Source organism: Bombina bombina, chromosome 4, assembly GCF_027579735.1.
Source record: "Bombina bombina isolate aBomBom1 chromosome 4, aBomBom1.pri, whole genome shotgun sequence".
NCBI classification, from domain to species: Eukaryota; Metazoa; Chordata; class Amphibia; order Anura; family Bombinatoridae; genus Bombina; species Bombina bombina.
The window spans coordinates 837,995,950-838,019,245 of record NC_069502.1 but is presented as its reverse complement, the minus strand read 5'-3'; the positions used below and the strand labels follow the sequence as shown (position 1 = coordinate 838,019,245).

Here is a 23,296-nt window from a genome sequence, read left to right as displayed (position 1 = left end):
CCTCTTTTTACCAAAGTCTGGCGGACCTGATTCGACAGTGCGGATCAGGTCCGCCAGACCTCGTTGAATACGGAGAGCAATACGCTCTCCATATTCAGCATTGCACCAGCAGCTCACAAGAGCTGCTGGTGCAACGCAGCCCCCTGCAGACTCGCGGCCAATGGGCCGCCAGCAAGAGGGTGTTTAATTCCGGCGATGTCTGTCCGCCTGCTCAGAGCAGGCGGACAGGTTATGGAGCAGCGGTCTTTGTGAGCTTGCAGGCTCGCCAGAAACACGGGGCATCAAGCTCTATTCGGAGCTTGATAGATAGGCCCCATCGTGTCATTAGAAAGAAAACAAAATTTATGCTTACCTGATAAATTTATTTATTTCTTGACACGAGTCCACAGCCCACCCTGTTATTTAGACAGGTTGTTAGTATGTTATAAACTTCAGACACCTCTGCACCTTGTTTCTTCCTTTCTCTCCTTTACTTCGGTCAAATAACTGGGGTGGGAGGGAAGGGAGGAGATATTTAACAGCTTTTCTGTGGTGCTCTTTGCCGCCTCCTGCTGGGCAGGAGTTATATTCCCAACAGTAATTAATGATGATCCGTGGACTCATCGTGTCAATAAATAAATACATTTATCAGTTAAGCATAAATTTTGTTTTTTTTGGAGTACTATCACCAATTTAGACACGTGCTTTCAAAAAAGATTCACTGCCCTTGAGGATATAACTCCTGTGCTATTGTATATCATGTACGTTATAGAAAAATGACTTAAAAAAATCTAACTTTTTTGCATTATATATGTTTTATTTGGCCATATTTGGTTATTAATGCAAATTTGTTTCTATAAATGTTCTATGAAAAAAAAAAAAAAACTGCTTATAATTTGTGTGGGTAATTCACAGAAAAGAAAGGCACTGGAATTGATATTTAAATATAAAAATGAACAAATGGTTAGAAAAAGCTTCAACTCAGGGGTGTCCAATGCATCAGAAAAGAAAGGAATTAAGATCTGCATTTAGTGACATAAATAAAACTATTTAATTGTTAGGACACTTCATGTGTATATATATATATTATATATTATTATTATTATTATGTTTATTATTTTATTTGTTCTTTGGATAATTATTGTCCCCTGTTGCATTAATCAGTTGTATTCAATTTAATCCCTTTATTACTAAGTTGAGTGATTGTTGTATCTTGGTTTGTGTATGATGCTCAGATACAGGTATTTGTCACCCATAATGCACAGCATCTCCCCCTATGACAATGAATTCTACATGAGACCCTCTCTCTGTCTCTCTCTCTCTGTGTTTAGGCTCCTGTTGCTGTGAAGATCACGTACAATACAGATCACTGCGTTTGCCAGTAAAGAAGAAACATTATAACAATATCTGACAAATTCAGTTGCTGAACAAGACAATGTCTGACAAGACTGAGAACCAAACCTCAGACCTTCCTGATGCACACAGAGGTAAGCAGGACGTCACGTGCATGTCACCTGGTTTTGCTGTATATATGGCAGCAGTGCTTGTCATGAGAGCATACTGAGGTAGGCACAGGAGCATGCTGCATATATGGCAGAAGTATTTATCATGAGAGCATATTGAGGTAGGCTGAGGAGCAAGCTTTATATATGGCAGCAGTGCTTGTCATGAGAACATACTGAGGTAGACACAGGAGCAAATGTTATAGCTGGCAGCATTGTTTATCAATAAAGTATACTGAAGTAAGCTGAGGAGTGCACTCTACATACAGTGCTCTAGACACGTGCACACTTCTGAGCATACTTAGGTATTTTGTGATGGGAAGGTGGTAAATTTGAACAAAGGATACCAAGTGAACAAGTTAAATGTAATAACATAAGAAGCATTGCTTGTTTGTTTTTACCCTGGCTGTGTGCGGCTACAGACATCGTCACTGTCTGCAGCACTGAGGCAGCTAATATTCTGTTACCGCTGGTTACATAAACGTATTATATACAATATGGTGCAGCTCTTCAGTGTGTAGCTGGGGGCAGAAGTATGTGCGGCGCTGAGGCAGCTAATATTCTGTTACCGCTGGTTACATAAACGTATTATATACAATATGGTGCAGCTCTTCAGTGTGTAGCTGGGGGCAGAAGTATGTGCAGCACTGAGGCAGCTAATATTCTGTTACCGCTGGTTACATAAACGTATTATATACAATATGGTGCAGCTCTTCAGTGTGTAGCTGGGGGCAGAAGTATGTGCAGCACTGAGGCAGCTAATAGTCTGTTACCGCTGGTTACATAAACGTATTATATACAATATGGTGCAGCTCTTCAGTGTGTAGCTGGGGGCAGAAGTATGTGCGGCACTGAGGCAGCTAATATTCTGTTACCGCTGGTTACATAAACTTATTATATACAATATGGTACAGCTCTTCAGTGCGTAGCTGGGGGCAGAAGTATGTGCAGCACTGAGGCAGCTAATATTCTGTTACTGCTGGTTACATAAACGTATTATATACAATATGGTGCTGCTCTTCAGTGCGTAGCTGGGGGCAGAAGTATGTGCGGCGCTGAGGCAGCTAATATTCTGTTACCGCTGGTTACATAAACTTATTATATACAATATGGTGCAGCTCTTCAGTGTGTAGCTGGGGGCAGAAGTATGTGCAGCACTGAGGCAGCTAATATTCTGTTACCGCTGGTTACGTAAACTTATTATATACAATATGGTGCAGCTCTTCAGTGTGTAGCTGGGGGCAGATGTATGTGCGGCACTGAGGCAGCTAATATTCTGTTACCACTGGTTACATAAACGTATTATATACAATATGGTGCAGCTCTTCAGTGCTGGGGGCAGAAGTGTGTGCGGCACTGAGGCAGCTAATATTCTGTTACCGCTGGTTACATAAACGTATTATATACAATATGGTGCAGCTCTTCAGTGTGTAGCTGGGGGCAGAAGTATGTGCGGCGCTGAGGCAGCTAATATTCTGTTACCGCTGGTTACATAAACTTATTATATACAATATGGTGCAGCTCTTCAGTGCGTAGCTGGTGCAGAAGTATGTGTGGCGCTGAGGCAGCTAATATTCTGTTACCGCTGGTTACATAAACGTATTATATACAATATGGTGCAGCTCTTCAGTGCTGGGGGCAGAAGTATGTGCAGCGCTGAGGCAGCTAATATTCTGTTACCGCTGGTTACATAAACGTATTATATACAATATGGTGCAGCTCTTCAGTGCGTAGCTGGTGCAGAAGTATGTGTGGCGCTGAGGCAGCTAATATTCTGTTACCGCTGGTTACATAAACGTATTATATACAATATGGTGCAGCTCTTCAGTGCTGGGGGCAGAAGTATGTGCAGCGCTGAGGCAGCTAATATTCTGTTACCGCTGGTTACATAAACGTATTATATACAATATGGTGCAGCTCTTCAGTGCGTAGCTGGGGGCAGAAGTATGTGCGGCACTGAGGCAGCTAATATTCTGTTACCGCTGGTTACATAAACGTATTATATACAATATGGTGCAGCTCTTCAGTGTGTAGCTGGGGGCAGAAGTATGTGCGGCGCTGAGGCATCTAATATTCTGTTACCACTGGTTACATAAACTTATTATATACAATATGGTGCAGCTCTTCAGTGCGTAGCTGGGGGCAGAAGTATGTGCAGCACTGAGGCAGCTAATATTCTGTTACCGCTGGTTACATAAACTTATTATATACAATATGGTGCAGCTCTTCAGTGCGTAGCTGGGGCAGAAGTATGTGCGGCACTGAGGCAGCTAATAGTCTGTTACCGCTGGTTACATAAACTTATTATATACAATATGGTGCAGCTCTTCAGTGCGGAGCTGGGGGCAGAAGTATGTGCGGTGCTGGAGGTGCTGCTAATATTGTGATGGTGTCTAGCCGGTACTTCCTGTCACTAGTATCCTGCTTGTCTGTCTGATCTCTCTGCTGCGCACAACACGCTGCTTCCTATTTGCCAGTTTTATGTAGTTCTGAGATGGCCTTTTCTCCTTTGTAAATGGCACTAATTCTGACTAATTCTCATACCGTGTTATTAGCTATCCAGCTTCCCGGGTTTACTGCATGCAGAGACCTCTATTAGGATCACCTGCTTAGCCCTGTATTGTGTATATCACAAACCACAACTGTTAGTTGTGTACAGATACAAAAGTAAAAGACACCAAGCTCTTCCTTTAGGTTTATTTGTGTAGCTTTTATTATATCACTCATGTAAAACCTCACAGTGCTCTGGTATAGACTCTCATGTAAGGTCATTTACCAGAGAGTGTTAGATCAAGGAGTTACATACAAAATAACTACACTTTTCCAAGATGCTGGTTTATTTTTACCCATAGCTCGTTCTTATTAACCTTTAAAGGGATTGAAAACCCAACATTTTTCTTTTGTAATTCAGATAATACAGTTTTAAAAAAAGGTTTCCATTTTATTTCTATCATCAAATGTGTTTTGTTCCTATGATATTCTTTGTTGAAGAGATACCTAGGTAGGTGTCTGGAGCAGGAAATAGTGCTGCCATCTAGGGCTCTTGTAAATGGATAACATTCCTGCAAAACTGCTGCCATGTGTGCTCCAGACACAAACACTCTCCTGATTGATTTATTTATGTGTTACTATTAGCTAAATGATTAGGCTTTCACTAATTGTGTAATAAACCAGAACGTACAAACTGCTGTTATATAAGTTTATGTTACACCCTGTACCGTGCTCTATCAGGTAACTTCCTGCTGTAATTACAGGGCGTCTAGAGGAAAACCCGGGCACTGGGCTATTAAATGTGAAGGAAGAGGATGAGACAGATGACATGAATAGTCATCAGACTGAAATACATTGCTCCCTCCCTGCCGGTGAGTAGTAATACGTGAGAGTCTGCCGGGGCTGTGCACACAGTTACTTACTGCTCTCCCTCCCTGCCGGTGAGTAGTAATACGTGAGAGTCTGCCGGGGCTGTGCACACAGTTACTTACTGCTCTCCCTCCCTGCCGGTGAGTAGTAATACGTGAGAATCTGCCGGGGCTGTGCACACAGTTACTTACTGCTCTCCCTCCCTGCCGGTGAGTAGTAATACGTGAGAGTCTGCCGGGGCTGTGCACACAGTTACTTACTGCTCTCCCTCCCTGCCGGTGAGTAGTAATATGTGAGAGTCTGCCGGGGCTGTGCACACAGTTACTTACTGCTCTCCTTCCCTACCGGTGAGTAGTAATACGTGAGAGTCTGCCAGGGCTGTGCACACAGTTACTTACTGCTCTCCCTCCCTGCCGGTGAGTAGTAATACGTGAGAGTCTGCCGGGGCTGTGCACACAGTTACTTACTGCTCTCCCTCCCTGCCGGTGAGTAGTAATACGTGAGAGTCTGCCGGAGCTGTGCACACAGTTACTTACTGCTCTCCCTCCCTGCCGGTGAGTAGTAATACGTGAGAGTCTGCCGGGGCTGTGCACACAGTTTCTTACTGCTTTCCCTCCCTGCCGGTGAGTAGTAATACGTGAGAGTCTGCAGGGACTGTGCACACAGTTACTTACTGCTCTCCCTCCCTGCTGGTGAGTAGTAATACGTGAGAGTCTGCCGGGGCTGTGCACACAGTTACTTACTGCTCTCCCTCCCTGCTGGTGAGTAGTAATACGTGAGAGTCTGCCGGGGCTGTGCACACAGTTACTTACTGCTCTCCCTCCCTGCCGGTGAGTAGTAATACGTGAGAGTCTGCCGGGGCTGTGCACACAGTTTCTTACTGCTCTCCCTCCCTGCCGGTGAGTAGTAATACGTGAGAGTCTGCAGGGACTGTGCACACAGTTACTTACTGCTCTCCCTCCCTGCTGGTGAGTAGTAATACGTGAGAGTCTGCCGGGTCTGTGCACACAGTTACTTACTGCTCTCCCTCCCTGCCGGTGAGTAGTAATACGTGAGAGTCTGCCGGGACTGTGCACACAGTTACTTACTGCTCTCCCTCCCTGCCGGTGAGTAGTAATACGTGAGAGTCTGCTGGGGCTGTGCACACAGTTACTTACTGCTCTCCCTCCCTGCCGGTGAGTAGTAATACGTGAGAGTATGCCGGGGCTGTGCACACAGTTACTTACTGCTCTCTCTCCCTGCCGGTGAGTAGTAATACGTGAGAGTCTGCCGGGGCTGTGCACACAGTTACTTACTGCTCTCCCTCACTGCCGGTGAGTAGTAATACGTGAGAGTCTGCCGGGGCTGTGCACACAGTTACTGCTCTCCCTTGTAGTTTACTGTCTGGTTTATAAGTGCAGATAACACAATGAGTTTAACCCTTGTTTAGTTCATGTTGTAGTTTTATACTGGATCATAAAGGCTCACGGTAAAAAAAGGATGAGAGGGAAAAGGAGGAGACTGTGTGAATTTGGTGCTATTGTCTGTCTGGGAAATACACAAGCTGTTTTATGTTATAAAAACTAGATCATGTGATATAAAAACTGAATCTGCTTTATTTGTACAGATGAAGATTACGCTGATATAGTGAAAGTTGAGATAACAGAAGATCTGTGTGTGAGGCATCAGCTGGAAACACCAGATGAGGAAACCAGTGACAGCATCAGTCAAGGTGAGTGTGCCCGTGTGTTGTGTCCGAGGGACACAGGAGTCAGGTGAGTGTGCACATATGTTGTGGTGGAGGGAAGTAGGACAGGTAAGTGTTCATGTATGTTTTGTCTGACGGATATGGTTTACATGTGAGTGTGCATGTGTGTTGTGTCACATGGATCCAGGTTTACAGGTGAGTGTCTGTGTTTATGTTGTGTCTTAGGGATGAAGGTAGCGTGAGTGTTGTGTGTGAGGTATGTGGGTTACAGGTTAGTATGCACGTAGGTTGTGTGTGAGTGTGTATTTATGTTGTGTATGAGGTATGTGGGTTACAGCTGATTGTGCACATATATTGTCTATGAGGTACTTGGTTTACAGGTGAGTGCACATATATTGTGTATGAGGTACGTGGGTTACAGGTGAGTGCACATATATTGTGTATGAGGTACGTGGGTTACAGGTGAGTGCACATATATTGTGTATGAGGTACGTGGGTTACAGGTGAGTGCACATATATTGTGTATGAGGTACGTGGGTTACAGGTGAGTGCACATATATTGTGTATGAGGTACGTGGGTTACAGGTGAGTGCACATATATTGTGTATGAGGTACGTGGGTTACAGGTGAGTGCACATATATTGTGTATGAGGTACGTGGGTTACAGGTGAGTGTGCACATACTGTATATTGTGTATGAGTTATGGGGGTTACAGCTGATTGTGCACATATATTGTGTATGAGGTACGTGGGTTACAGGTGAGTGCACATATATTGTGTATGAGGTAGAGTTACAGGTGAGTGTGCACATACTGTATATTGTGTATGAGGTATGTGGGTTACAGCTGATTGTGCACATATATTGTGTATGAGGTACATGGGTTAGAGGTGAGTGCACACATATTGTGTATGAGGTAGGGTTAGAGGTGAGTGCACACATATTGTGTATGAGGTAGGGTTACAGGTGAGTGTGCACATATATTGTGTATGAGGTAGGGTTACAGGTGAGTGTGCACATATATTTTTTATGAGGTAGGGTTACAGCTGATTGTGCACATATATTGTGTATGAGGTACATGGGTTAGAGGTGACTGCACATATATTGTGTATGTCTGAGGTACATGGGTTAGAGGTGAGTGCACATATATTGTGTATGAGGTAGGCTTACAGGTGAGTGTGCACATATATTGTGTATGAGGTAGGCTTACAGGTGAGTGTGCACATATATTGTGTATGACAGAGCTTTCAAAACTTTTCATGTTGGTGACTAAACCTACATCATTTCATGACACAGTAATTCAGTTGTACTAGCAAACAGGAGGTTAAACTAACTTGTTTTAAGAGATACGGACACATACATAAATGATATAATAATGAAATGTATTAACAAGTATGTATGTGCAAGAATAAAAAAAAAATGTAACACCAATAGCTACTTACTGTTTTAATAGGATGTATGAGGTTGATGGGATGAACACAGTTTTTGAAAATGTGGTGGAATATTAGATAAAGTCACTCGCATTTCATCATCAAGCATTTTTAAGCTTCCACTTCCTATCCATATATCAAGAGCAGGAGCAGCAATGCACTAAAACACTTTGACTTCTGACTTCAGCTCAGCATTTAAGCTGCCGCCCTCAGAGCTCTGCGAGTCTGACTGACTATTGCCTGCGCTGCAAATACACTGCTGTCCCACTCACTGACTACACATGCAGTCATGAGTCGATTGACGAGACTACACGTGCAGTCAGGAGCCAAAGCTACAAATGGTAATAGTTTCAGTTCCCACTGAGCTGCGCCAATAGGTTAAGATGATCTGTGACCCACTAGGTATCATTCACGTGTCAACCACGTGATATGCGTAGCAGGCATGAGGAAAGTCGAAAACTAAAAAAAAATTAAAAAAAATTTTTTAATTCAAATTTTTTTTTTTGCTGAAGCTGGGACACACCTACACACTGCTACCGACACACTAATGGGTCACGACACACAGTTTGGAAAGCACTGGTGTATGAGGTATGTGGGTTACTGGTGAGTGTGCACATATATTGTGTATAAGGTATGTGGGTTACTGGTGAGTGTGCACATATATTGTGTATAAGGTATGTGGGTTACTGGTGAGTGTGCACTTATATTGTGTATGAGGTACATGGGTTACATGTGAATGTGTTCATATGTTGTATGTGAGGTGCATGGGTTACAGGTGATTATGCACATATGTGGGAGGTACGTAGGTTACAGCTGAGTGTGCACATATATTGTGTATGAGGTATGTGGGTTACTGATGAGTGTGCACATACTGTATATTGTGTGTTAGGTATGTGGTTTACAGGTTAGTGTGCACATATATTGTATGTGAGGTACATGGGTTACAGGTGAGTGTGCACAAATATTGTGTGTGAGATGTGTGGGTTACTGGTGAGTGTGCACATATATTGTGTGAGGTACGTGGGTTAAAGCTGAGTGTTCACAAATATTGTGTGTGAGGTATGTGGGTTACTGGTGAGTGTGCACATATATTGTGTGTGAGGTACGTAGGTTACAGGTGAGTGTGCACATATATTGTGTGTGAGGTACGTTTGTTACAGGTGAGTGTGCACATATATTGTGTGAGGTATGTGGGTTACAGCTAAATGTTCCCATATATTGTGGGTTAAAGCTGAGTGTGCACATATATTGTGTGTGAGGTATGTGTGTTGCAGCTGAGTGTGCACATATATTGAATGTGAGGTATGTGGGTTACAGGTGAGTGTGCACATTTTATTGTGTGTGAGGTACGTGGGTTACAGTTAAGTGTGCACATATATTGTGTGTGAGGTATGTGGTTCACTGGTGAGCATGCATATATATTGTGTGTGTGAGGTATGTGGGTTACTGATGAGTGTGCACATACTGTGTATTGTGTGTGAGGTACATGGGTTACAGGTGAGTGTGCACAAATAGTGTGTGTGAGGTATGTGGGTTAGAGCTGAGTGTTCACAAATATTGTGTGTGAGGTACGTAGGCTACAGGTGAGTGTGCACATATATTGTGTGTGAGGTACGTAGGTTACAGGTAAGTGTGCACATATATTGTGTGTGAGGTACGTAGGTTACAGGTGAGTGTGCACATATATTGTGTGTGAGGTACGTGGGTTACATGTGAGTGTGCACATATATTGTGTGTGAGGTACGTGGGTTACATTTGAGTGTGCACATATATTGTGTGTGAGGTACGTAGGGTACAGGTGAGTGTGCACATATATTGTATGTGAGGTACGTAGGGTACAGGTGAGTGTGCACATATATTTTGTGTGAGGTACGTTGGTTACAGGTGAGTGTGCACATATATTGTGTGTGAGGTATGTAGGTTACAGGTGAGTGTGCACATATATTGTGTGTGAGGTACGTAGGTTACAGGTGAGTGTGCACATATATTGTGTGAGGTATGTGGGTTACATGTGAGTGTGCACATATATTGTGTTTGAGGTACGTGGGTTAAAGATGAGTGTGCACATATATTGTGTGTGAGGTACGTGGGTTAAAGCTGAGTGTGTACGTATATTGTGTGCACTTAGCAATTTTTGGGTCATCACATGATTTTTATTTATATATAATGAGAGATACATTAATACATCCCATGAGTACTACAAACAACTTACACATATGCATGTATTCTTACCGTACAGGCCATAAGAATGTGACGCCTTCAGATAGCTCAGAAGTTGAGCACAGAGAAAAACCATATTTATCTAATCACGTGAAGACTGAGGAGGATGAAGTTCCTATAAATACAGCTACAGGTGATAAGCACTGATTAATACCTTAACCACAAATGTACCCTGTGCATCAGCAGTGGTTGACATACCCCCAAACAAAATATAGGTCTGCGCTAGATTTGTATGCCTCCGGAAGTAAGGCCTGCAGTCCTAGCACAGCTTTACCACTGCCGACAAAGTTGCGCTAGTTAAACCCTTAATGACCACGGACGTACAGGGTAGTCTGTCGTTAAGTAAAGGGAATATTCTGTGATGGTGTCATTTTGTCTCATGTTAATAACCATTATATTTTCTCAGACGGTTAAACAGCAGACACGTGTTAGTGAACAGCTTTTGTATGAATAACTAAGGATTAGATTACAAATGAAGTGCAAAACTATAATCAGTATTTAGTGCTAACTCCGCTCAAGTTAAATCTACAGGGAGTGCAGAATTATTAGGCAAATGAGTATTTTGACCACATCATCCTCTTTATGCATGTTGTCTTACTCCAAGCTGTATAGGCTCGAAAGCCTACTACCAATTAAGCATATTAGGTGATGTGCATCTCTGTAATTAGAAGGGGTGTGGTCTAATGACATCAACGCCCTATATCAGGTGTGCATAATTATTAGGCAACTTCTTTTCCTTTGGCAAAATGGGTCAAAAGAAGAACTTGACAGGCTCAGAAAAGTCAAAAATAGTGAGATATCTCGCAGATGGATGCAGCACTCTTAAAATTGCAAAGCTTCTGAAGCGTGATCATCGAACAATCAAGCGTTTCATTCAAAATAGTCAACAGGGTCGCAAGAAGCGTGTGGAAAAACCAAGGCGCAAAATAACTGCCCATGAACTGAGAAAAGTCAAGCGTGCAGCTGCCAAGATGCCACTTGCCACCAGTTTGGCCATATTTCAGAGCTGCAACATCACTGGAGTGCCCAAAAGCACAAGGTGTGCAATACTCAGAGACATGGCCAAGGTAAGAAAGGCTGAAAGACGACCACCACAGAACAAGACACACAAGCTGAAACGTCAAGACTGGGCCAAGAAATATCTCGACTGATTTTTCTAAGGTTTTATGGACTGATGAAATGAGAGTGAGTCTTGATGGGCCAGATGGATGGGCCCGTGGCTGGATTGGTAAAGGGCAGAGAGCTCCAGTCCGACTCAGACGCCAGCAAGGTGGAGGTGGAGTACTGGTTTGGGCTGGTATCATCAAAGATGAGCTTGTGGGGCCTTTTGGGGTTGAGGATGGAGTCAAGCTCAACTCCCAGTCCTACTGCCAGTTTCTGGAAGACACCTTCTTCAAGCAGTGGTACAGGAAGAAGTCTGCATCCTTCAAGAAAAACATGATTTTCATGCAGGACAATGCTCCATCACACGCGTCCAAGTACTCCACAGCGTGGCTGGCAAGAAAGGGTATAAAAGAAGAAAATCTAATGACATGGCCTCCTTGTTCACCTGATCTGAACCCCATTGAGAACCTGTGGTCCATCATCAAATGTGAGATTTACAAGGAGGGAAAACAGTACACCTCTCTGAACAGTGTCTGGGAGGCTGTGGTTGCTGCTGCATGCAATGTTGATGGTGAACAGATCAAAACACTGACAGAATCCATGGATGGCAGGCTTTTGAGTGTCCTTGCAAAGAAAGGTGGCTATATTGGTCACTGATTTGTTTTTGTTTTGTTTTTGAATGTCAAAAATGTATATTTGTGAATGTTGAGATGTTATATTGGTTTCACTGGTAAAAATAAATAATTGAAATGGGTATATTTTTGTTATTTGTTAAGTTGCCTAATAATTATGCACAGTAATAGTCACCTGCACACACAGATATCCCCCTAAAATAGCTATAACTAAAAACAAACTAAAAACTACTTCCAAAACTATTCAGCTTTGATATTAATGAGTTTTTTGGGTTCATTGAGAACATGGTTGTTGTTCAATAATAAAATTAATCCTCAAAAATACAACTTGCCTAATAATTCTGCACTCCCTGTATAGGGCTCCTATTCTTGTACTTATATTACAAGTTGAAAGTAAAATGTTCTTGCAAGAGCCAAAGACTCAGGTGCGGTAACATCTGGAGGTGAGATAGCGTGACATTGCTGATTCACTTTCTGCATAGACTTCGGTATATTTATACACATATATAAATAAAAACACTTACATATACACCTTTGTGTCCATTCCAGTCCAGCACCTGATCATAGACCATTTCTTTCATGTAATTGTCAAGAGTCCATGAGCTAGTGACGTATGGGATATACAATCCTACCAAGAGGGGCAAAGTTTCCCAAACCTCAAAATGCCTATAAATACACCCCTCACCACACCCACAATTCAGTTTTACAAACTTTGCCTCCTATGGATGTGGTGAAGTAAGTTTGTGCTAAGATTTCTACGTTGACATGCGCTTCTCTGCATTTTGAAGCCCGATTCCTCTCAGAGTACAGCGAATGTCAGAGGGATGTGAAGAGAGTATCACCTATTGAATGCAATGGTCTTCCTAACGGGGATCTATTTCATAGGTTCTCTGTTATCGGTCATAGAGATTCATTTCCTACCTCCCTTTTCAGATCGACGATATACTCTCATATACCATTACCTCTACTGATAACTGTTTCAGTACTGGTTTGGCTATCTGCTTTATGTGAATCTGTGTCTTTTTGTATGTTTTTTATTACTTAAGACACCCCAGCTATGGTTTGGCACTTTATGCATTTATATAAAGCTCTAAATATATGTATTGTACTTATATTTGCCATGAGTCAGGTTCATGTATTTCCTTGTGCAGACTGTCAGTTTCATATTTGGGGAAAATAAACATTTTAAGAAATATTTTTTCTTACCTGGGGTTTAGTCTTTTTTTCAGATTGACTATATTTTTCTTGCAAATTGCGGGCAGTACTAGACCCACGGGTGCGGCGAATGCTAGACTTTATTGCGTCATTCTTGGTGCAAGACTTTTTTGGCGCGAAAGTATGTCCGTTGACGCTAATTCGTCATTTCCGGCGTCGTAGTTGACGCCCAGTCCTTACACAGGGTTGCGTCGTTAGTGACGCAAGTGTGTCATTTCCAGATATTGTTGGCGCCAAAAAAATTTCAGTCACGTTGTGCGTCATACTTGCCGCCATAATTTTTTATTAATTTATTACCCCATTGCTATTTGCCTCTTGCCTTTTTCTATGTCAGAGGTCTATGCTATTTGCATTTTTTTCCCATTCCTGAAACTGTCATATAAGGAAATTGATAATTTTGCTTTATATGTTGTTTTTTTCTTTTACATTTTGCAAGATGTCACAATCTGATCCTGTCTCAGAAGTATCTGTTGGAACTTTGCTGCCTGACATTGGTTCTAAGTGCATTTGTTGTAAGTTTTTTGATTGTGGAAATTATATCTCCGAATGTCATTTGTAATAGTTGTCATGATAAACTATAACATGCAGACAATATATCCATCAGTAATAGTACATTGCCGGTTTCAGTTCCTTCAACTTCTAATGTACATGATATACCTATGAATTTTAAAGAATTTGTTACTGATTCTATTCAGAAGGCTTTGTCTGCATTTCCGCCTTCTAATAAACGTAAAAGGTCTTTTAAAACTTCTCATAAAGTTGATGAATTTTCAAATGACCGACAACATACTGAATTATCCTCCTCTGATGAGGATCTATCTGATTCAGAAGATCCTTCCTCAGATATTGACACTGACAAATCTACTTATTTATTTAAAATGGAGTATATTCGTTCTTTGTTAAAAGAAGTGTTAATTACTTTAGATATTGAGGAAGCCAGTCCTCTTGACGTTAAGACTAGTAAACGTTTAAATGCTGTTTTTAAACCTCCTGTGGTTACTCCAGAGGTTTTTCCTATTCCTGATGCTATTTCTGATATGATTTCTAAAGAATGGAATAAGCCAGGTACTCCTTTTATTCCTTCTTCAAGGTTTAAAAAAATTGTATCCTTTACCAGCAATTTCTATAGAGTTTTGGGAAAAGACCTGCAAGGTTGATGGGGCTATTTCTACTCTTGCTAAACGTACTACTATTCCTATGGAAGATAGTACTTCTTTTAAAGATCCTTTAAAGATAGGAAACTTTAATCTTATCTAAGGAAAGCCTATTTATATTCAGGCCTGCAATTTCTTTGGCTGTTGTGGCTGCATCAACTTTTTGGTTGGAGAATTTAGCGCAACAAGAATTGGATCCTGACATGTCTAGCATTGTTCGCTTACTGCAACATGCTAATCATTTTATTTGTGATGCCATTTTTGATATTATCAAAATCGATGTTAGATTCATGTCTTTAGCAATTTTAGCTAGAAGAGCTTTATGGCTTAAATCGTGGAATGCTGATATGACATCTTAGTCTAGATTACTATCTCTTTCTTTCCAACGTAATAATTTATTTGGTTCTCAGTTGGATTCTATTATTTCAACTGTTACTAGGGGAAAGGGAGTTTTTCTACCTCAGGATAAAAAACCTAAAGGTAAATCTAAGGCTTCGAACCGTTATCGTTACTTTCGTCAAAATAAGGAACAAAACTCTAATCCTTCCCCCAAGGAATCTGTTTCCAATTGGAAGCCTTCCTCAAATTGGAATAAATCCAAGCCTTTTAAAAAAAAAAACAGTCAGCCCCTAAGTCCGCATGAAGGTGCGGCCCTCATTCCAGTTCAGCTGGTAGGGGGCAGGTTAAGGTTTTTCAAGGATTTTTGGATAAATTCTGTCCAAAATCAATGGATTCAGAGCATTGTCTCTCAAGGGTATCGAATGGGATTCAGAGTAAGACCTCCTGTGAGAAGATTTTTTTCTCTCACGCATCCCAGCAAATCCAGTAAAAGATCAGGCTTTCCTGAAGTGTGTTTCAGACCTGGAGTCTTCAGGGGTAATCATGCCAGTTCCTTTTCAGGAACAAGGTCTGAGGTTTTATTCAAATCTATTCATTGTCCCAAAGAAGGAAAATTCATTCAGACCAGTTCTGGATCTGAACATTTTGAATCGTTATGTAAGAGTACCAACTTTCAAGATGGTGACTATAAGGACTATTCTGACTTTTGTTCAGCAAGGACATTATATGTCCACAATAGACTTGCAGGATGCATACCTTCATATTCCGATTCATCCAGAACATTATCAGTTCCTGAGATTCTCTTTTCTAGACAAGCATTACCAATTTGTTGCTCTTCCATTTGGCCTAGCAACAGCTTCAAGAATATTTTCAAAGGTTTTAGGTGACCTACTCTCTGTAATCAGAGAGCACAGTATTGCGGTGTTTCCTTATTTGGACGATATCTTGGTACTAGCTCAGTCTTTACGTTCTGCAGAATCTCACACTAATCAACTAGTGTTGTTTCTTCAAAAACATGGTTGGAGGATCAATTTACCAAAAAGTTTCTTGATTCCTCAGACAAGGGTCACCTTTTTAGGTTTCCAGATAGATTCAGTGTCCATGAGTTTTTCTCTAACAGACAAAAGACGTTTGAAATTGGTTGCAGCCTGTTGGCACCTTCAGTCTCAGCCATTCCCTTCAGTGGCTATGTGCATGGAAGTTTTAGGCCTCATGACTGCAGCATCGGACGCAATTCCTTTTGCTCGTTTTCACATGAGACCTCTCCAGTTTTGTATGCTGACTCAATGGTGCAGGGATTATACAAAGATATCACAATTAATATCCTTAAATCCCAATGTTCGACACTCTCTGACGTGGTGGTTAAATCACCAGCGTTTAGTTCAAGGGGCTTCCTTTGTTTGGCCAAACTGGACTGTGATCACTACAGATGCAAGTCTTTCAGGTTGGGGAGCTGTTTCGGGATCTCTGACAGTGGAAGGGTTTTAGAAATCTCAAGAGGCGAGATTACCAATCAATATTTTAGAACTCTGTTGAAGAGAGAACCATTTATTTGCTTTCAGACAGACAATATCACAACTGTGGCATATGTCAATCATCAGGGTGGGACTCACAGTCCCCAAGCTATGAAAGAAGTATCTCGGATACTTACTTGGGCGGAATCCAGCTCCTGTCTAATCTCTGCGGTGCATATTCCAGGTGTAGACAATTGGGAGGCGGATTATCTCAGCCGTCAGACTTTACATCCAGGGGAGTGGTCTCTCCATCCAGATGTGTTTTCTCAGATTGTTCAGATGTGGGGTCTTCCAGAGATAGATCTGATGGCCTCTCATCTAAACAAGAAACTTCCCAGATACCTGTCCAGGTCCAGGGATGTTCGGGCGGAAGCAGTGGATGCGCTGACACTGCTTTGGTGTTATCATCCTGCTTACATTTTCCCGCCTTTAGTTCTTCTTCCAAGAGTGATCTCCAAAATCATCATGGAACAATCGTTTGTGTTGCTGGTGGCTCCAGCATGGCCACACAGGTTTTGGTATGTGGATCTTGTTCGGATGTCCAGTTGCCAACCTTGGCCACTTCCATTAAAGGACCACTGTAAGTTCAATGTAATTTAGCTTTAATATTTTATTTTATTCGTTTTAAACATTTTTTACATAGGATGTCATTAACACTTCCCTACCTGATCGCTGCAATCTTATTTGTAATAAATACATTTTTCCAAACCCACTTTGTGGGTATCTGCCGCTGTTATCCAATCCGGTGTGCAAACTGCAGTTTGAAGATGTTGGGCGTATTTTGAACAGCGCATGCGCGAGATTGCGCAACGTCACTCCTTTCCAGACCGGCTCCGACAAAGAAGACACGCTCTATCGATCTTACATAATAAGATCCTTGAGCGCATTGATAGGTAAGTCTAGCAGAATCTCCCTAGCTATAACGAGCATCATTACAAATTATTGAAATCGTACAATATATATCAAATTGTGAAGTATATTATTTTAATAGCAATATAATTAGAATTTTATATGATTATGTTTTTTTATTTCAGCATAGAAAGCCTGGATACACGATCGCATCGATTGCGATTAAGAATGCGCAGGCGTTATTCCCAATGAGTTGCTTGTAATTACGGCTTCAGTCTGACAATATGCGCAATCGCTATTTGGGCCGATTTTGTGCGCATGCGATTGTGTACTAATTTGTAATATAATGAGATGCAAAAGCAGAGAAAACTATTGGTTTACTTTTACATACACGTAGGTGCTAAAATTGTGGGCTGGATTACATGACGTTATAGACGAAAAATTTAAAATGCTTTTAGAAGTAAGTGACGTTTCGATTGCAAGAGTTTGAGGTTGGTTATTTTTATTTTATAAAAGTGATTTAGAATATGTGTTTTATTTAGACCAAAAATTTGAAAAGTTTGTAATCCTTTAAGGCCGACCTTCTATTTTAAGGTCCGTTTTTCCATCAGGATCTCAAATCATTAAATTTGAAGGTATGGAAATTAAACGCTTAGTGCTAAGTCTTAGAGCTTTCTCTGACTCAGTGATTAATACTATATTGCAAGCTCGTAAATCTCTCTAGAAAGATTTATTATCGAGTTTGGAAGACTTACATTTCATGGTGTTCTTCTCATAAATTCTCTTGGCATTCTTTTAGAATTCCTAGTATTTTACAGTTTCTTCAGGATGGTTTGGATAAGGGTTTGTCTGCAAATTCTTTGAAGGGACAAATCTCTGCTCTTTCTGTTTTATTTCACAGAAAGATTGCTAAACTTCCTGATATTCACTGTTTTGTACAGGCTTTAGTTCATATTAAGCCTGCCATTAAATCAATTTCTCGTCCTTGGAACCTTAATTTGGTTTTAAAGGCGTTACAGGCTCCTCCATTTGAGCCTATGCCTTCTTTGGACATTAAACCTCTTTCTTGGAAAGTGTTGTTCCTTTTGGCTATCTCTTCTGCTAGAAGAGTTTCTGATCTTTCTGCTCTTTCTTGTGAATCTCCTTTTCTGATTTTTCATCAGGATAAGGCGGTTTTGAGGACTTCATTTAAATTTTTGCCTAAGGTTGTGAATTCTAACAACATTAGTAGAGAAATTGTTGTCCCTTCCTTGTGTCTTAATCCTAAGAATTCTTTGGAGAGATCCTTACATTCTTTGGATGTGGTGAGATCTTTGAAATATTATATTGAAGCTACTAAAGATTTCAAGAAGACTTCTAGTCTATTTGTTATTTTTTTGGTCCTAGAAAAGGTCAGAAGGCTTCTGCTATTTCCTTGGCTTCTTGGTTAAAGATTTTGATTCTTCAAGCTTATTTGGAGTCGGGTCAGACCCCGCCTCAGAGAATTACAGCTCATTCTTCGAGATCATTTTCCACTTCGTGGGCTTTTAAGAATGAAGTTTCAGTTGATCAGATTTGCAAAGTGGCAACTTGGTCCTCTTTGCATACATTTACTAAATTCTACCGCTTTGATGTATTTGCTTCTTCAGAAGCAGTTTTTGGTAGAAAAGTTCTTCAGGCAGCTGTTTCAGTTTGATTCTTCTGCTGATGTTTTAAGTTTTTCTTGTCATTAAAGAATAAACTTATAATTTGGGTTGTGGATTATTTTTTCAGTGGAAAATGGCTGTTTTTTTATTTTATCCCTCCCTCTCTAGTGACTCTTGCGTAGAGTTCCATATCTTAGGTATTTCTATCCCATACGTTACTAGCTCATGGACTCTTGCTAATTACATGAAAGAAAACATAATTTATGTAAGAATTTACCTGATAAATTAATTTCTTTCTTTGTGTTATCTTATTCTAGTGTTAGTGATACCCTCTATATAGTTATAAATATTTTGTAGCTCTTTAGTTATTTAAATCCATGTACCAACTTTTTATGAATACACAGATAGATAACAGAGAGTCAGTTACTAAAGATATGTAAAACACTATTTGGATAACTCAGATTCTTTATCCTTTACTAGTGTTTACAAAGTAAGTGAGAGAGGATTTATATGAGAAATTTCAGAATAGATTAAATCCTTATAAGCCAGGTTCTTAGCTCTTTATATATAACAGCTGCAGGTTCAATGATATCTTCACACACTCACAAATACACACCATAAATATTTACAAAGTTCAGGCAAATCCTTCTTGTCTTCCAAAGAATAATTATTAGTAATTAGATTCAGGACTCTGGTGTTGTGAAACACGTTAGGATATATTACTGAGCAGCTGCACGAAAATGACTTGTCATACAAACAAATGATCCGGTATTACAAGCTGATCGGTTAACAAAGTTATTTTCAGTGAGGCGGTTTATGTACAGATATGGTCCGGTATTACAACCTGGTAAGTAGCTGATGATTAGACAGAGTTAAATGGGATATGGAGAGAACGGTACCTGTATTGCAGCAGTTTTCAGAGAGGCGTCCGGTAAGAGCTGCAGCTTCAGTTCTGTGCGAGTGTGACTGACTTCCGGAGCGCTGTGGAAAGAAGATCCGGCAACAGGTTCGTTAGAGCTAACAACTGATAGTACCCGGCTGAGATGGAAATCCTAAGTATAAAGAAAAGTGCAGGTATACTACACAAAGATAAGTTAGGATTAATATGTAGAGGTATAGAACGATTCCTATAGACTCCAAAAATGCAAGAATGGACCTGGTAACTAAGAGATGTGACTCTTAGATAGAAAAGCAAGAGACTTCAATTTTCAGGCAGGGCTTAATTGCCAGATAACTTGTTAAATAGGGAAGGTTGATGAAGGGGTGGGGATATACCTTAAAGGTATATCACATTCATATTGGCAAGAGTCGATGAGGCCCACCCTTTTTTTTTATGGTGGTTATGATTTTTTGTATAAAGCACAATTATTTCAAAATTCCTTTGTTGAGGCTTTTTACTCCTTTCTTTATCACCCCACTACTTGGCTATTCGTTAAAATGAATTGTGGGTGTGGTGAGGGGTGTATTTATAGGCATTTTGAGGTTTGGGAAACTTTGCCCCTCCTGGTAGGATAGTATATCCCATACGTCACTTGCTCATGGACTCTTGCCAATATGATAGAAATGAATTTATCAGGTAAATTCTTACATAAATTCTGTTATCCCTTTAAATTATTTTTATTTATATATAATGAGATACATTAATACATCCCATGAGTACTACAAACAACTTACACATATGCATGTATTCTTACTGTACAGACCATAAGGATGTGACACCTTCAGATAGCTCAGCAGTTGAGCACAGAGGAGAACCATATTTATCTGATCACGTGAAGACTGAGGAGGATGAAGTTCCTATGAATACGGCTACAGGTGATAAGCACTAATTAATACCTTAACCGCCAATGTACCCTGTGCATCGGTGGTGATTGACATGTGTTAGTGAGCAGCTTTTGTATGAATAACTAAGGACTAGATTACAACCGAAGCACAAAACTATAATCAGTATTTAGTGCTAACTCTGCTCAAGTTAAATCTATAGGGTTCCTATTCTTGTAGTCATATTACAAGTTGAAAGTAAAATGTTCTTGCAAGCGCCAAAGACTCAGGTGTTATTGAGCTGGTTGTTCATTCCTGTGAGTGCATTTCTCTCTGTGTGTATTTAGTCTCCCTATGGGAAAAAGGGGAAACCAGACGTGGACTCCTTGCTCAGTGTGCTTAGAGGAATACTGCTACACCTCACTGATGAGGCCCAATGAAGGCCGAAACGATCGTCTGGGGTTGCTTTGTTCCTTGTTCAGAGAGGAATTGCCTGGTATTTCGGCGCTGGACTGACCGTAATAGGCGGGATCAGACTGATATACTACAGGAAAGTTCTACTCTGTGAAAAGCATTGCTGGGCTAAAAGAAGTTGCACCCAGGTGGTAAATCGCCATAGAACAGGCTAACAATGTTATTGAGCTGGTTGTTCATTCCTGTGAGTGCATTTCTCTCTGTGTGTATTTAGTCTCCCTATGGGAAAAAGGGGAAACCAGACGTGGACTCCTTGCTCAGTGTGCTTAGAGGAATACTGCTACACCTCACTGACGAGGCCCAATGAAGGCCGAAACGATCGTCTGGGGTTGCTTTGTTCCTTGTTCAGAGAGGAATTGCCTGGTATTTCGGCGCTGGACTGACCGTAATAGGCGGGATCAGACTGATATACTACAGGAAAGTTCTACTCTGTGAAAAGCATTGCTGGGCTAAAAGAAGTTGCACCCAGGTGGTAAATCGCCATAGAACAGGCTAACAATGTTATTGAGCTGGTTGTTCATTCCTGTGAGTGCATTTCTCTCTGTGTGTATTTAGTCTCCCTATGGGAAAAAGGGGAAACCAGACGTGGACTCCTTGCTCAGTGTGCTTAGAGGAATACTGCTACACCTCACTGACGAGGCCCAATGAAGGCCGAAACGATCGTCTGGGGTTGCTTTGTTCCTTGTTCAGAGAGGAATTGCCTGGTATTTCGGCGCTGGACTGACCGTAATAGGCGGGATCAGACTGATATACTACAGGAAAGTTCTACTCTGTGAAAAGCATTGCTGGGCTAAAAGAAGTTGCACCCAGGTGGTAAATCGCCATAGAACAGGCTAACAATGTTATTGAGCTGGTTGTTCATTCCTGTGAGTGCATTTCTCTCTGTGTGTATTTAGTCTCCCTATGGGAAAAAGGGGAAACCAGACGTGGACTCCTTGCTCAGTGTGCTTAGAGGAATACTGCTACACCTCACTGACGAGGCCCAATGAAGACCGAAACGATCGTCTGGGGTTGCTTTGTTCCTTGTTCAGAGAGGAATTGCCTGGTATTTCGGCGCTGGACTGACCGTAATAGGCGGGATCAGACTGATATACTACAGGAAAGTTCTACTCTGTGAAAAGCATTGCTGGGCTAAAAGAAGTTGCACCCAGGTGGTAAATCGCCATAGAACAGGCTAACAATGTTATTGAGCTGGTTGTTCATTCCTGTGAGTGCATTTCTCTCTGTGTGTATTTAGTCTCCCTATGGGAAAAAGGGGAAACCAGACGTGGACTCCTTGCTCAGTGTGCTTAGAGGAATACTGCTACACCTCACTGACGAGGCCCAATGAAGGCCGAAACGATCGTCTGGGGTTGCTTTGTTCCTTGTTCAGAGAGGAATTGCCTGGTATTTCGGCGCTGGACTGACCGTAATAGGCGGGATCAGACTGATATACTACAGGAAAGTTCTACTCTGTGAAAAGCATTGCTGGGCTAAAAGAAGTTGCACCCAGGTGGTAAATCGCCATAGAACAGGCTAACAATGTTATTGAGCTGGTTGTTCATTCCTGTGAGTGCATTTCTCTCTGTGTGTATTTAGTCTCCCTATGGGAAAAAGGGGAAACCAGACGTGGACTCCTTGCTCAGTGTGCTTAGAGGAATACTGCTACACCTCACTGACGAGGCCCAATGAAGGCCGAAACGATCGTCTGGGGTTGCTTTGTTCCTTGTTCAGAGAGGAATTGCCTGGTATTTCGGCGCTGGACTGACCGTAATAGGCGGGATCAGACTGATATACTACAGGAAAGTTCTACTCTGTGAAAAGCATTGCTGGGCTAAAAGAAGTTGCACCCAGGTGGTAAATCGCCATAGAACAGGCTAACAATGTTATTGAGCTGGTTGTTCATTCCTGTGAGTGCATTTCTCTCTGTGTGTATTTAGTCTCCCTATGGGAAAAAGGGGAAACCAGACGTGGACTCCTTGCTCAGTGTGCTTAGAGGAATACTGCTACACCTCACTGACGAGGCCCAATGAAGGCCGAAACGATCGTCTGGGGTTGCTTTGTTCCTTGTTCAGAGAGGAATTGCCTGGTATTTCGGCGCTGGACTGACCGTAATAGGCGGGATCAGACTGATATACTACAGGAAAGTTCTACTCTGTGAAAAGCATTGCTGGGCTAAAAGAAGTTGCACCCAGGTGGTAAATCGCCATAGAACAGGCTAACAATGTTATTGAGCTGGTTGTTCATTCCTGTGAGTGCATTTCTCTCTGTGTGTATTTAGTCTCCCTATGGGAAAAAGGGGAAACCAGACGTGGACTCCTTGCTCAGTGTGCTTAGAGGAATACTGCTACACCTCACTGACGAGGCCCAATGAAGGCCGAAACGATCGTCTGGGGTTGCTTTGTTCCTTGTTCAGAGAGGAATTGCCTGGTATTTCGGCGCTGGACTGACCGTAATAGGCGGGATCAGACTGAT

The 23,296-nt window shown here is 41.5% G+C and overlaps 1 protein-coding gene across 1 annotated transcript in view; it reads left to right on the top strand.

The window, feature by feature from the left end:
- The window catches only part of LOC128657212 (zinc finger protein 260-like), an 80,376-nt gene that overhangs the window by 5,428 nt on the left and 51,652 nt on the right, over positions 1-23,296 (top strand). The window contains exons 2-6 of the mRNA XM_053711469.1: positions 1,311-1,466; positions 4,736-4,843; positions 6,448-6,552; positions 10,195-10,308; positions 20,309-20,422. Coding sequence (XP_053567444.1) covers positions 1,415-1,466; positions 4,736-4,843; positions 6,448-6,552; positions 10,195-10,308; positions 20,309-20,422 — 493 coding nt within the window. The 5' untranslated portion in view covers positions 1,311-1,414. The remainder of the gene's footprint in view (positions 1-1,310; positions 1,467-4,735; positions 4,844-6,447; positions 6,553-10,194; positions 10,309-20,308; positions 20,423-23,296) is intronic.